The sequence below is a fragment of the Oryzias latipes genome, chromosome 11, assembly GCF_053564925.1.
Source record: "Oryzias latipes strain Hd-rR chromosome 11, Olatipes_Hd-rR_3.1".
NCBI classification, from domain to species: Eukaryota; Metazoa; Chordata; class Actinopteri; order Beloniformes; family Adrianichthyidae; genus Oryzias; species Oryzias latipes.
The window spans coordinates 19,041,328-19,056,917 of NC_136247.1; the positions used below are offsets into that span (position 1 = coordinate 19,041,328).

General features: G+C 36.2%; 1 protein-coding gene across 10 annotated transcripts in view; it reads right to left on the reverse strand.

Moving 5' to 3' along the window:
- The window catches only part of dync1i1a (dynein cytoplasmic 1 intermediate chain 1a), a 73,340-nt gene that overhangs the window by 23,293 nt on the left and 34,457 nt on the right, over positions 1 to 15,590 (reverse strand). For 7 of the 10 annotated variants that reach the window (XM_078954943.1, XM_020707111.3, XM_078954942.1 and 4 more), the window contains 6 exons: positions 14,540 to 14,639; positions 14,288 to 14,413; positions 3,906 to 4,052; positions 2,132 to 2,245; positions 1,616 to 1,749; positions 660 to 804 (listed from right to left, as the gene is read on the reverse strand). In XM_078954943.1, coding sequence (XP_078811069.1) covers positions 660 to 804; positions 1,616 to 1,749; positions 2,132 to 2,245; positions 3,906 to 4,052; positions 14,288 to 14,413; positions 14,540 to 14,639 — 766 coding nt within the window. The remainder of the gene's footprint in view (positions 1 to 659; positions 805 to 1,615; positions 1,750 to 2,131; positions 2,246 to 3,905; positions 4,053 to 14,287; positions 14,414 to 14,539; positions 14,640 to 15,590) is intronic. The other 3 variants (XM_078954947.1, XM_078954946.1, XM_078954945.1) reach the window with 2 other exon arrangements.

The window sequence follows — 15,590 nt, forward strand, 5'->3', positions numbered from 1 at the left end:
TCGAATGATCTGTGAGTTCACATCACATGTGTAACTAAAAATCACGTTTGTGAAGCACTTACTGTGTATTTCTGATACATTTATTGTGAATTTCTAAAATGTTTTTGTGAAAAACAGTGTGCACATTTGTGAGAAACACTTATTGTGCATTTGTAAAACATTTAGTGTGCATTTGTGAAACACAATCTGTGTGTTTGTGAAACACAGGGTGTGTATTTCCGAATTTATTTTTCACGTTTGCATAAAATGACATTTGTGAATCGGAGCGTGTGTATTTGTAAAACCGGTTGTGTGCATTTCTGATTATTGAGACTGAAATAACTCCATAGATGCTCACTAGATTGGCGAAAATAGACCACAATGCATTGTGTCAAAATTTTTGCCAAAAAAATGTATTTAAATGTATGTCTTCAATAAAAAATCAACATTTTTATCTTTAGAAGACAGTGGACTCATAAATAAGCGTCACAAAATGCTAATTTTAATTAGATTTTAACTTTGTGAAATAGATGACGTTTAAAAAAAAAAAGTAGTGAGCATGGTGTCTGAATTGTTTTTAAAATTCAGGGCACTGTATAGTGCCACACTATGTAGTTTATTTAGTAGTTAGGGGTTAGGGTGAGAATGCGTACAGAGCAACAGACAGATAAGTTTTGTACCTTAGTGCTCCAGAGTTTGACCGTCCAGTCAAAAGATGATGTGATGAAGAGATGAGAAAAGTCTACGGGACCCACAGCACTGTGGCAGCTGATGCCAGTCACCGGCCCCTGATGGCCTTCAAACATGTCACAGATGCCTGCCTTACTGGAGAAGGAGGACACACATGTTATTCAGAATATCTTTGTTTACAATGAAATGGACTGTAGCCCTATGTTAGAGGTTTCAAGTAAGTTATTTTTCTAACATGGCTTCCTGCTAACATCAGTGTCAGACGACCCAGCTCCAATTGAACCTTTGGTGGATGAATTTGAGATTTTGGGTCCATCTTGCCATTTTATAAGTTTTCGGTGGTCACAGCTGGGGTTAACTAGTAAACCACTTGTTATGTTCTTCAAAGCTTAGCTGAATCCCATCTTTGACCCTGAAATCTTTGCAGACAGCTTGGCTGAAGTGTTGATAGGAGAGTCTACGCAAATTAAAGTGGAAGGATAGGTTCAAATGTTTGTGTTTTTAAATACTAGGCATTTCACTGTGGAGTAAAAAGTAATTGACACGTTTATTTCATGATGTTACAAGCTTACCTAGCCCCTCTCAGGCTTGACAGATGCTTTTAAAAAGTAATCTGGAAATAGTGTGTTTTGATTTGATTTTAGTCCACTCCTAAAATGATCGCATGCAATATTGCTGTTCTTAACTCTTAACAGTGAATTTCATGACACTGCCTGCCTGGAGAAGGAGGACACACATGTCATTCAGAACATCTTTGTTTACAATGATTGTTGTTCACTTCTTAACTGATCCTGTGAATTGATAATCATATTGATTGTGAGAAAAAAATGAATGGATAAATAGAAATTGTAATTTGTTTTTACCTTTTCACCTATATAGTAACTGTAAATTCACATGTAAAAAAAACAACAAGTGTGCTTGAGACACAAATGATCCACCCACTAACCTCCCATGCCTGGATGCGTTGTACACAGAACCATCTTCACTTCCTACCACATAGTTGTTAACGTCTCCAGTTGGGAAGGCCATGCCGGTCACAGCCACCGGCTTGGATTTACTGTAAACCAGCTCCATGGTTTCCTACAAGCACAAGAGTTAAGGTAGTTTTATTTCATAATTAAACAAAAACACAAATCTATGCATAGCAGCCTGACATTTACAGGGAATTGTTTAAGTCTGGAATATATAAAATACCTTTCATTGCTAACAGTTATATCACGCAAACCGGAAAAAAATTCAGACAAGAGGGACAAAAACGTTTAGAATAATTTATTATGACCCAATCTGAACTATATTTATTTTAATTTGTCTGGTAATCATTCCTGGTAGCAGATCCTTGTAAATATTTGGAGACAAAATCTTTGTAAAATGTAAACATAAAGATTTTTTTGGATTAAACAATTCAGAGTTAATGTTTGTCATAAGTCACTTGTCTTGCCATCTCATCTCTTTGTTTCTGTACCTGAGGCTGGGAGAGCATGTCCAGACTCCAAGAACACATCTTGCCGTCTGTAGACAGAGTGATCAAATTGTTGGCGTTTTGGGTGCCGACAACGTTCACGCAGTATACAGGGTGCTAAAAAGATAGACACAAAATTATGGAAGGTTGAAGAGCTGTTGCATCCTGTCTCGATAAACCACGTGCTTTTTGTTTACTGACAAATCTCAGTGAAAAAAAATCTTATCAGCAGTAATAATTCTTAGACTTTCTGGAACATTTATTATTGTGTGTATAAATTCCTCTGATAATTGACCTCTGTCAGGGTAATGTAAAGTGCCAGAAATTGTAATTGTTCAAAGGAAAATTAGAGCTGACACAATTCTGTTATAATGCTGTAATTCTACCCTGAACACACTACGAGATCCTAGCTCATGAGACGCAGCAGGGTTACAAGCAGTTTGCATGCTGGAGCGCAGTTGTCTTGGAACATGTGCTGCTGTTCAAATCTACAAGAGTGTGAAGCCATTATATCATTACTGGGCAGTAATTGATTTGGCTGGTGGGCCACACAAAGACTCTATTCAGTAATCAGCACTGTGGCCAGTAAGCGAGACTGACTAGGTGGAGAGAACTCCATTACTTCATTACCTTAGACGCCTTTAACCTACATCACAGGTAGAATGCAGTGTCTGCATGATTTCTTTAGCTCAGAATATTTAGGAAATTGGATCCTAAAATGTCTTTGTCTTTGTTGGTTTTTCGTTGAGGGTCAGGAAGCTCACTAAAACTAAACTGAGCTTGGTAACTGCTCCAATGAAGTTCAAAGGTGTTCAAACTCTGGTTTTGGGGTATGAGCTTTTCAATTTTTACACAAATCATAAATACACAGAAAACTAGAAGGAGCTGAATGAAAATGAAACTTAAAGGGTAATAATTGACAAAAAGAAAGATAGTAATGATCACAGTTGTCCATAAATAAAGTCAAAACAGCACAATAACTTTATAGCATTCAACCAATAAAAGTAGAATCAGAAAATAATACTGCCGTGCTTGTTTACATAACCTATTAAATGAAATAGAAAAAAAAGGTAACTTTTTAAAGTCGCATACAAAACCCAGCATTAGATAAAATAAGAATACCGGATTATATTGAGCTCAGCTGAAAAAATAAATAGCTGTTTTCCCAAAAAAAATCTTTCTGTTAAGTTCTGATACAAATGATTAATCCCAACAAGATCTTAAATGTACTTGTTCTATATTTTCTAAATTAAGCACTTGACTCACAGACAGTACGATTCTGGGGGGTTAAGGCTTCCAAAAGTGGGATTGAAGGAAGAGTCCAGCCATAAGTTTATTGTTTGGGCCCCACATTTTAAATTAGACTGAAAAGTTTCTCCTTTGATTAGGTTTATTATTAGGACGGGACCCCAAGACGTATCATCAGTTATGGTATCATAATGAGGGACCTTCCATGAGTTCCGTACGCTGCTCTGTGCATCCAAATTTGTGCCACTTATTTGATCTTTTTTCTCTTCTAGTCAATTTATTTCAAAAATACTTTCAAAAATACCTGGTAGTAGAAAGTGTCTACAGTTAACTTTTTTTCTTTTCTGTTGTTTTGTGAAAAAAATTTTTTTATTTTGTATTGGAAAGTCACACAGTTTTTCAGGGTATTGTTATATCAGTTTGAGAAACATTGTATTTTCTTCTTTTTGCTAAACTCTCAATTGTGTAAATAAACACCTTAGCATTCCTTTTCTGTTCGTTTTTCACTGATGGTGTGAACCGGTCTTACAGTGTGTGCAGCAGCAGATAGGGGGGTCCTCTGGACTGGCGTTCGACGGTGACTGCGGTTGTCCCACAGGACGATCTGTCCAGAGTAAGTCCCACCCACTAACAGGTTAGGATGAAATCTGGCAAAACCAACAGAAACCACCGGGGACTAAAGAGAGAAGAGAAATATAAGAGAATATAAGAGAAGGAAACTATTTCATACCGATCAGGGGCTGTTTTAAGGTATAAGACATTTAAAAATAAAGTGTGTCAAGGCGTCAGTAATACTGCATAAAAATCAATGTAAAATTTTAAGAAAAGTGTTAGACGAGTTTGGCTTTGCGGGCCGTAGAATGGAGTCTAAGTAACTAACTGTTCTGTTCAAAAGTGGGGGAAGGATGAAGCACAATATCGATTGATGGATTGGTGCGTTTTTTGCTGTAACATGGACTTTGTAAATAGTCTGTTTTTCCTGAAGAGAGTTGATTCAGAATACATACTTCAATCACAGATAAATCTGTGTTCCTATCATCACCTATGGCCATGGGCTGTTGCGGTAAGGAAATGGTTGAGATTAAAACTCCAAGTGTTAGAAAAGAGTTTCCAATATATGGTATAGGGCTTTATTTTAAAAATAGGGTCTGAAGGTCAGAGTACAGCCTCCCCATTGAAAAGAGTAAATTAAATGGATTTGGACTCTGACACTGCGACTAGAGAGACTTTATGGATATGTCAACTGTCCTTGGAGACTTGGATGAGGGTTCTCTGTTTTTTTTTCATTTTGTATGAAATCCTGGATTGTAGCTTAACTTTTAAAATAAAGTGAAGGAGAAGGTGTCAATATTTCTACGTATTTTAATTTTTTATTTAAGTAGTAATGTTTTGATTTAGTGAAATGAGAAAAAAAGAACAGCCTTGGTGCAACTTATGACATGCCATCAAGGCATCACGATGGGTGGCAGACATGAGGACACAAAAGGAGATGAAGATGATGAGTCTGGCCACAGTAAGACTCTGCTGAGGAGACGAGAGATGGCCGACTACAGGGTGAAGAAGAAACAAAGAGAGGAATTGTACTCTTCTTTCCCCCGTTCGTTTCACATTACAGCATCAAACCCAAGCAGCCACTGGAGCGCTCACTATAGCCTCCATCATGACAAGCGAACCCTTGAACTCCTTGTCCCCCTTCAGTGCCATGTTTATTGAGTTTTGGTTCCTCTTCAGTGCTCGTCCCATAAGAGTTCCCGCGTGCAACAGTCCCTAGCCTCTCCTGACCCAGAGCCACTGAAGCATCCATGCGTCTGAGTTATGAGAAAATATTTCATGGTGTGGTGTTGTGCTTCAGAGGGGTAAGTGGTGTTATGCATTAACAAATTGAGAGGGGGAATTGTTTAAAGGCAATAGAGGGCCAAGAGGGAATCAAAATTGAAGCTTTCAAACATGAGTCACAATTAAAAACAGTAAACCAACAACATACAGGGTGCATTTCGCAAAATGATTGTTGCTTAATATAGTCGTAGATTTGTTTTGAAGAAACGCTGCTGGCAGTTTTATTTTTCCTGAAATCTCAATGCCAATCTGTGTTGAAGCAGCTTTAGGAGCGTGTTTGGAGGCCAGATTTGTCAATTATTCTGAGAATCCCACCAGAACATAAATTTACTGGATCTTGAGAGAAAACCAAGATGTAGAAATCCATGGTGACAAATATAACACTGCAAACAATCACAATGAGAAAAATACAAAATAATCTGCAATGACATTTTACAGTATTTTCTAAAATCCTTTAAGTTCTGTCATTTCCATTTTGTCCTCCATTCCCACTGTGTCATGGGCAAAGCAGTCAAACTATTTTCCTTTTTTAAAAAGTATTAAAAACAAACACTTTGTACTCTTTACTTTCCTTTTTTGTGAGATCTCAGAGGCATCAAAGGTTCCAGAGAAAAGCCTTTTGCTTCCGATTTCAAGACTCAAAATAAGCCTGACCTTGAAGATAAAAATAAAGTCAGTAATTTGCTGTCTTCTTTCTAATGTTTTTATTTTGACTGACAAAATATGAAAGAATGTTTGGGCTTAATAATCAAGATTTGATGGCATGACCAGAGACATCTAAAGCTTTACAGTCCCACTCCAATCATCTTTTGATCTATTCGAATCACGTTGCCAGTGATCTTTTAATTATGATTACGCCATTTTAGGGCAAAACCAATAAATCTTTTCTGTTGTTTTCTAGGACATAGTTTCGGCATAGCGGCAGGCGTTCATCAGAAACTTCCCAATCCAATCCCATTTAAAAAAAATCTCAAAATGTCTCACTATAACAAAACCATAACATTTTAACAGTGAATTACGGTGTAATTAATTTAGCAGGTTGCGGTTACATAACCCATCGGCTACTGTCAAATTTCTTTTAGAAATCACCATTCTTTGTGCAACTTTAAGTGTTGGGTGAAGTTGGACGTTATCGAGTCTCCGTCCATTATCTTTGAACTGCTTGATTTTTTTGACAACCTTAAAAATATCATACCCAAATTTAATAAACTTGGGAATCATTTTTTCAAACAGATACTGACCTCATGTTTGAGATGCACACATACAAAAAGAGAAAGAGCGGGGTCTATGTCAGCATACCTTTTAATCTTTGGCTGATGGGAAAAGGTAGCCAGTCTTTTTGTGTCAAATGGTTCACGTCCAAGTGAAGACACAAGCTACTGGTGTTAAAGTCCAAGTTGAATTGCAAGTCTTTTTACATTGTGTCATCTATGGTCTAAAGTCATAAAATGAATGACTCGAGTCCAAGTTATGTGACTAGAGTCCACACCTCTGCCAAAATTACATGTCTACAAAACACAACAAATGATACAGAAAATCTAAATCTGTGAGAAAAAGATCTATTTTTTTAAACTTGTAAAAGTCATATCCTTTGATCTAAAGAAGAGAGGTAATATGTGACATGTTATCAACATTCAGTTTTAAAGCTACTATCCTTGTGGTGTGGAGGAATATTCATGCCTGTGGAATGGGAAGCCTCCACATCTGGAAGGGAAACATCAGAGCTGAAAGTTGTATACATAAGTGCCTAACAAAAACCAGCTCAGTGGCCAAATGGTAGTTTCAACTCTAAGACTGGGAGGCTGTATGTTTGAATCCACAATTGGGTCATATTAAAGACACTAAATATTGGACCCAAACCTTCCTGTTGATACTCAATATCAAAAGTTGAATCGGAGGGTTATGCAGCTGATCGGGATGTGATTGCAGCTCACTCTTCCCTCAGTGGATGGATCAAATGAATATAAAATAAACAACTTTTACATACTTAGTAATGTGATAAAAGAGATTTAAACATTACTTTACAGTATAGCAAAGCATTCAAGCTGGCCTATCCTCTAGCTTAAACCTAAAAAGCTTGAAAAAACAGCTCAAATTCTATTGTCAGAGCAAGTTTTGCTGTATTTCTTTCGACAAAGTCAAGATTCTCAAAAAATATTATTATTCAACACACATGTAGAATAGCTGATTAAAAATGACAGCTAGGAACTATTTTGCAATTTTTATAGGAGTAAAGGGAAAAAAAAGCAAAAGGTGGGAAATCTATTTTCTGTCCTTTTCTGGAAATCTATTTGATGTATTTTACTTTTTTGATGGACAACAAAGTATTGTCTATCTTAGGGAACAATAAACTGAGTGCCATACTTGAAAAAGAAACATAGAGGCCAGATAGAGCACGCTCTACAATATATCATCCCAATCTCAATGCTGTATCCCCCAATCTCTTACCGCAGTCATCTGTTTTCCACTCTGCATTATCAGGACCAGATGGATCCAACTGTCTCTTCCTGCATCCAGGCTTTGCAACCCCCCTTCCCTCCAACCACCTTTCTCCCTTTGGCTTCACTCGTTTATGACACCCCACAGATTTTGTCACTCTGTGGTTTCTGGCAAGGAAAGAGAAAACCAAGCCAAAGTCTCCATTTCAACAGACAAACAATGGAGTTAGAGCATAAGGAAGAGGCTCTGGGAGCACAAACAGGTCGTTCTTTGCCTCCTTGAACTGCTATTAGTAAATTTTCTACATCTTGTATGTTTGTTTGCTTGGCTCACATCTTCAGTTTTATTTGTGTCTGTACAGAATGTGCATTGTAAATCAAATATCATGCCGTAAAACATTCAGTTAGTTCTTTTTCTTAACTAAAGAAATACACAACTTCAGGATTGCCATGAGGTTGACGGGCCACCTGCACTTTGACTTTATTTGAGATGTAAGTTCCCTTGGGCCCTAATTAGGAAGAAATAGATTTGTATGAATTATAGATGGATAATTACAAGTTTGTTCAGCAGTTTGTACCAATTATTTTAAGACTCTGAGTTTTGTATGCAAAACTCATGTTTTGAGAACATGTAAAATATTTGCTTTCTTACAACTGTTGGTGTAATTGTGAAGCCACCTAAATAAGATATGAGTCTATGCACTTTTTAATCAACGTTTAAAATTAATAGCATTTGACTGAACAGCAGACAATAAGCTGGAATTTGAAGTTAATCTTTTCCTTTTTTGTGGTAAAACTTTGCCCACTTGAGAAGTGGACACGATTAGACCCAACTGCGACAATGTGCTGATAGGTCCAACCGTCACGACTAAGGGAGGCATGGCAGGACAAGAATCCACAAAAGTGGCAACTCTTTCCCAAAATGGTCCAAGCCCAACCTATGATCTGGTTGATTACATGCACGTTTCTTTAACTATATTTTTGACTAATGATGTCTAAAGTTTACGTCAACGAATGTATTCTTTATACTCACTTAAAAAATGTTAGCTGACATGTGAAGAGTTTACAATACAAACAAACGACAGTTTTGGGTATTTTATTAGAGATCAAAATTACCTTTTCAAGTTAGGTACAAAATAAAGTTATTCCCAAAGTTCCAAGTTTCAAAACTTCTGGAGGTCTACGGTAAACATGGGGTTGTACCATTGCATTTGCTAATGTAGGAAATTACAAAGAGCTTTATCGCTAGAGGAGACATCACGTGATTCCTCATGGGAGGAGAGCACCGCCATCTTGGTGAGGTCAAGCCAATTTTTGGAAAATGCCAGTTCATTCTGCAGGTTCCAACTTCCAAAATCAGAGAAATGAGTCCACAAACGAGGAAAGCATAACATTTGACAGGTAAGTAAGTACTATTATGTTTTTCTTTTAATGCTGCAGGGGCATCATTAATAGTACACATGTTGACATGCATGATGCTGCAGTGCTATTATCAGCATGCTGCATGATGTACGTATAATTTGCTGTCGACATAAATGTAAACTTTATTTTGTTAAATCTACATACAGCATACTAGGACTAGGCTATTATTGTAATATTTATACATTTATGACTCAGAAGCTGAACTTTTCTTGCAGGTTTCCAATGTATTGAGAATTAATGAAAAAGTGGAACTTAGCAATAAAAAGAGCTAACCCACACGGATCACTGTGGTTACCAACTAGCAATACAGTCTGGCTTTGACATTTTGTGGAACCAGATTTTGATAAGACTGGCCAGACTGTTTGCTTGAAACCTGGCACCATACCATCTGTGTTACACAAATTGATCACTCACATGAATCACTAGGGTAGATATATTGTTGACTTTTGGACTTTTTTTAAACTTATTTTTTATTATTATTATTATTATTTACTATTAGTTACTTATTATTTATTTATTGTTATTATTCATTATTAGTATTGACCTAATATTAATTTGTTATTATTTATTATTATTATTGAATTAATATTGATTTATTATTATTTTTATTATTGACTTATTGTTGGGCTTTTCTAAATACTTTAAATTATATGTCAAAGAGGTCTAACACTTCAAAATGTCTAGAAATTATTTTTAAGAATTCTTTGCAATAATTTTTTTTATTTGTAAGAAGTCCTGCAACTATGCATTTTTCATTAAAGTTTGAGCTTTTAAGGCTGACTGTTTCTCTTATTTAACAACAACAAATTATATATATATATATATATATATATATATATATATATATATATATATATATATATATATATATATATATATATATATATATATATATATATATACATACATACATACATACATACATATATATATATATATATATATATATATATATATATATATATATATATATATATATATATATATATATATATATATATATACATATATAATATTAAATTATATATATAAAAAGCATTGTCGTGTGGGCGCCGATGACCTCACCAAGAGGTCAACAATTGTATGTTCCATTGTCATGGTGTCCCGTGAGGTGGTCATGCGAGCCTCAAGTGTTGCTCCTCTCTGCAACCTTCCACAGGCAAGATGGCTAAAACACCAGCAGCTTCTACAGTATATGGGTAAACCCCCTATAGGTGCTGTAGGAGTGAGTTTTAAGGACTGTTCTCTGTTACAGTTTGTGTGCTGTAGCTGGAATTAGCTCATTCTACTGGCTCATGAAATTTTAGGATGTATCAAACTTGCATTGTGCATAGGAATAGGCAGAGGAACAGAGGAACTTTAAAGACCTTAAAAAAATAATTAACCAAGTAAATGCATGCCTTTTTTAATTTAGGTGGGATTTTACCTTCTTTTTGGTAAATTCACCTGATCTGAGTAATCACAGCTGGTAGGGCTGGATTTATGAAAAACCAGCAGGATTCTGGCCCTTAATGGTTCAAAACCACAGCAATGCAGTGATAGTTAAACAAATTGTCTTGTTTGAAATGTTGGTTTGTCAAATGAGGGCCTGAATAAAAAAAAGAAAAAGAAAAAATGCATCATTTCACTCTGCGACAATTTACCAAAATAATTTTTGCAAGAAGCCCAGATCGTCCTTCCCTAAATGCCACAAACAACAAAACTAAAGCTGTTTTTGAATGACCTTTAATTACGCTGATAGTTCAGATGCAAAACCAAGAAAAGCTTAGCGTATTTACTTTTAGGGTGAAAACTTTGTCATTGCAAATGAGATCACATTGATGATATAATAAATCTGGTTCTACTCTCTGTAGTATTTTTAGAGGTCAAAACACTGCATTTTTGTTTGTTTCTGTAGCTGTTTTCTAATTTCTATCTACAAAGTTCTACATAACTAAACAACAGAAAGTCTGACTTCAATAAAATTCCAAGTCCTTAAAAAAAAAGAAACCCACAGCCTTCAACAATAAAGGATCATGCTGAATCCAATCTAGACCACAAACCCCAACCCTGCAATATCAACCTGCAAAGTCATTCTTTCTCATAAACGTGCACATTCACCACAGCAGCACATATGGCTGCAACAGGCACATGCATACACAAGCCATCTACCTATCCATCTACTAGATGAAAGCGGCTTCTGTGGGCAAATCTTAAAAACCAAAATGGCTGAAGTGATGTTAAACACTGCCTTCCAACTGCAGCAGCATGTGCCAACCCAAAGTGCAATATGTGCATGTGAGGGCTGTATGCGTATGTAGTGTGTGATTACAGATCCAGAGAGGAAACATGTGGCTGCCCTCTATTAGTCTTGCTCGGGACAGAAGATTGGAGCCAAGAAGCATCAGAGAAAGTAGTAAAAGAAGAGGAGGCACCAGTCCTTGTAGTTCAGCGGGCTTCAGGAGAAGAACGTGCTTACATCCATCTTACCTGCAGCGTGCTCAAAAACTAACTCTTAGACAGAACAGGCTCTTGGGTAGAAAGTTCTTTTCTGCTATTTCAGTATTTCTTAAGTGTTTACTTGTCAGAGTTGGCATGAAGATCAGTTTAAAACACAGAGTTCTAGCCCAAGGTCAGTCGCTAACTTCACTGTCAACACGTGATTTTGTTTCATCTCTGCTCCCAATAGCCAGACAGAACCATCAGCAAAGCATTAATAATAACCTGTAGCAAACTCTTAGAAGAATTGAAACAGGCACGTTTCAGAGGAAATCAACCAATCAGCATAACCTGGGCAGACACAAGAACCAATCAGAGCAGTGACAGTTAACACTACACACTCAGCAACACCCGGTTTAAAGAAACCCTTAAAAATCCCACTTCGATCATCTTTCTGTTTATTATAAAAGCGTTCCCAGTGGGGTTTTACTTATGATTATGCTGGGTTTTTTTCATCCAAACTCAAATAGCCCGAGTTGTTTTCTAGAACGTATTATCTGCAGAGCGGCAATAGCTCATTAGAAACAAAATTGGAGCTATCTGGCCGTACAGTTTCGAACCAGATGCCAGCTCAGTTGAGGAAAACAAGGATGTTAATGGATCAATTTGTCAGCAACCTGAGGTGTCAGAAGCGGAGCAGGGGGCTTGTGGCTTCCCATTGTAGATTCTAAGTCTCACCTACAAGCCTTTTCCAACGGCATGTTTAGTCTGCTGGACAATGATTGTTATAAAGAAATATTCAATTGCAATTTTGAGATTGATATTCCCCGTCCTTCATTATAAGAAAAATACCACAAGAAAATGTTTAAAATGTCAAAAACACCTTTTTCATGAGTGGAAATATAAACTTCTGTTTCTCCTGTAAGCTTTTTGTCATTTGTAAATCAGAAATCAGACATTATACCTTTAATAATACGGGAAAAGATCCCTGCAGGAAAGCAAAATAAATAAACTTTACAACCTACAAAAACTTTAGTTTTTCTTTATTGAGTGGTCTATAAAAGAACTTGACTAAGTAAAAAAAAAGGATGTGAAAGCTGAATGAAACCAAATTAGCTAAGGAAATTATAGTAAGTCCTGACACAAAACGCTAAAGTGTGACTATATAGGGGAAATTGCTATAATTTGTTTCTTTTTCTTTGAAAAAAAAGTGTTTCCTCAGAAACAACAATTTCTCATCAGCCCACAACTAAAGCCACAATATTTTACTCTCATGTACATGCATCATGCAGATTTAATGTGAAAACCACATGGAAATTCTCCATTCCAAATAAAAGGAATTTTTTTATCTGCTTGTGCAACCACATGAATTTGAGCATGAACATAAAGTATAGTGTTTACAGAGATTAGTACTTAAAAATTTCACTGGGAAATAAGTCTAACTAATAACATTTCATGTTGTTGTTGTGAAAATTCTCAATAAAAACGCACATTTACAACATTGATTTACTTGAGTTTATTTAAACAGAAAGATCTATTTGTTGCTTTAAGGGGGGCATCTGTGTGCTGTGTCATAAAAACACACAAAATCACACGTGTGGCGTTTCTTAATATGTTAATGTTACAATGTTTATGTTGTCTCTTTATCGTGCAGACTAACCAAGTCAGTCTAAAGGTTGTTACCTTTAAAATTTGTTTTTTATTTCTTCCATTTTTGCTTTTAAAGATTTTGTATAAATATTCATTTATAAGAACCGCCCTGCAACGGGCTGGCAACCTGTCCAGGGTGTACCCCCCCCCCCCCCCCCCCCCCCCCCTTTGCCCAACAGTAGGCGGGGTAGGCTCTAGTAGCCACATGACCTTGAATGGAATAAAGTGGGTAAAGAAAATGGACGAATGGCTGGATCTAAAAGAATCTTTAATAGACTATATACAACAACACTATTTACTAAATCATAATTCTGAAGAGATAACATTCTTTTCACTTCTCGTTTACACTCAAGTTACCACTCATGTTTTAATGACTGAACAATTTATTCCATCTTTTTTCCCATAATTTGGCACTTTACATTCTAAAATTCTAAACATAAAAAGTCAATTTTTGTACAAATATTCTAATAATATTAAAATTTGTCCAAAATAAAGTAAATTCATACTTTAGTTAAAGCACGCTCAAAATCCCTTATTTTTTCAAAAGTGTGCCTTGTAATTTGGTGCAACCCAAGGATGAATTCTTGTTGTGCTTGTTGACATTGAACTATTTTTCTGTGGTACAGGGCACTCTGAAATCTGTAACAGTCTTTTAGTACAGCTATGTAAACTGGATTGTGGGGTCATTATGGCTGCCATAGTCAGGAGCCTCGTGGAGTGAGCTTTAACATAATGAACTGACAAAGTGAGTGTATCATTTTGTATTTTATGAGTTACAACTGAACAATGCTGAGAGTTTTTGTGAATTAATTGAACAACGTTTGACCCGTCTTTAGTGTGGAAATCTCAACTTGTTGCAGACAAAAAGAGGACACAGTTCTTTGGAAAGTATACATAACTTCCCACTGAGCCCTCTGAACAATCCCCTGCTGCCTCTTGGACCCTCTAAGCATTCTGGGTTGTGTAGTCATATTACATTATATTTTTGTTTTGTTTTGCACCCTACAGTCCAGTGTCCCAAAAAACTGACTGATTGCAAGGTAAAGGGAGGGTAAAGTAAATGTAAAAAGGCATCAATATTCATAAAAATGTTGAGCAAAAATACAATGATAAAGGGAACAAAAATACTTAAAAGATTTAATGTTACCTGACAATGAAATATGTATTCAGGTGTGGCTTTTTTAAATTTGATATTCCACACCAGAGCAACACCGTCTGGTTCATGGGGGGCTTCTTCATTGTTGTTATAGGAAGCAACCAACAACTCTGGATACTGGTAACCAGAACAAAACGTACACAGACAAATATTAATAATAGAGGAATCTAAATAAAAACAAGTCTTCATTTCTTCATCAAAGCAAATAAAATATTGGAAAAAATTGTGAGTTTATACCCTCACCTGAGGAGACCAATCAAGACAGGTGATAACACGGCGTTTGGACCAGTGCTCGTCATAGAAGACTCTGCTAAGGGACAGTCTGGAACCGCTACCCACATCTCTAAAAACAGACCCAAGGTATGTCATCAATTTGGAGTGTTATTTTCAAATTGACTGAGCTCTGTTTCAATTTGTGGGTACAATTCTTAACTGAAGAGGGCAGTTAATGGATTCAAGTCAGTATAAAGTAGCAAATAAAGCTTAGATAGTCCAATTTCAAAACAAAAATTACATTAGTTTTTGTCTCATCTCTTCCCTGTTAAAATTACACATGAAACTTTCTCTAAGAAAAACAATGCACATACAAATTTATATTAAAAAAAACGTTAAAAATACATGACTGCATTAACTTGTATGTTGTTTGTTATAAGTTTTTAAAGCTGGTGAAAAGTCATTTTATTGTTGATGTGGTTGCAAATCATTTTAAAAAGCTGCAACACAACAGTTTTAAGTTTGTATTTGTGTAAACTGAGGGTAAAGATTTTTTGACTGCACATAATCCATAAGTCCTCCTAACTACCAAGCATCCACGGGAGCTTGATTGCATTAACATCTCAAATAAATGTGAAACTGTCAGGAAAATGTTAGCCACAAAGAAGGTCTTCAGGGAGTAGAAACCAGATTCGAGCAGTGGGCTGGGACCTGTTTTGAGCATAAAATGTATTTACCATTGGTTTCATGCTTTCTTACTGCATTGGTCAAAAGCTGGAATGAGATTTCCACAGCATCCTAAAGCGGCTTGGCATGTCTGACTCTCACAGCTTCAGCCAAGACTTTGATAACCTCCATCTGACTGACACAGGCAGTGCCTCAGATGTTAACACAATGCTCTCAAAGCTGGGATGTTTATCAGTTCACAGGGGTCTTCAACCCTCAAAGAGTGTGACTTCATTATGAAGACATCCTTCTAAAAGATCAAACAAAGGATCCCAGGCCCCAAGAGTTGCTCAGTAGCATGATTCACTTTTAGCACAGTTAAAGATGCATAATAAAGTGTGTGCTCCCATATCAA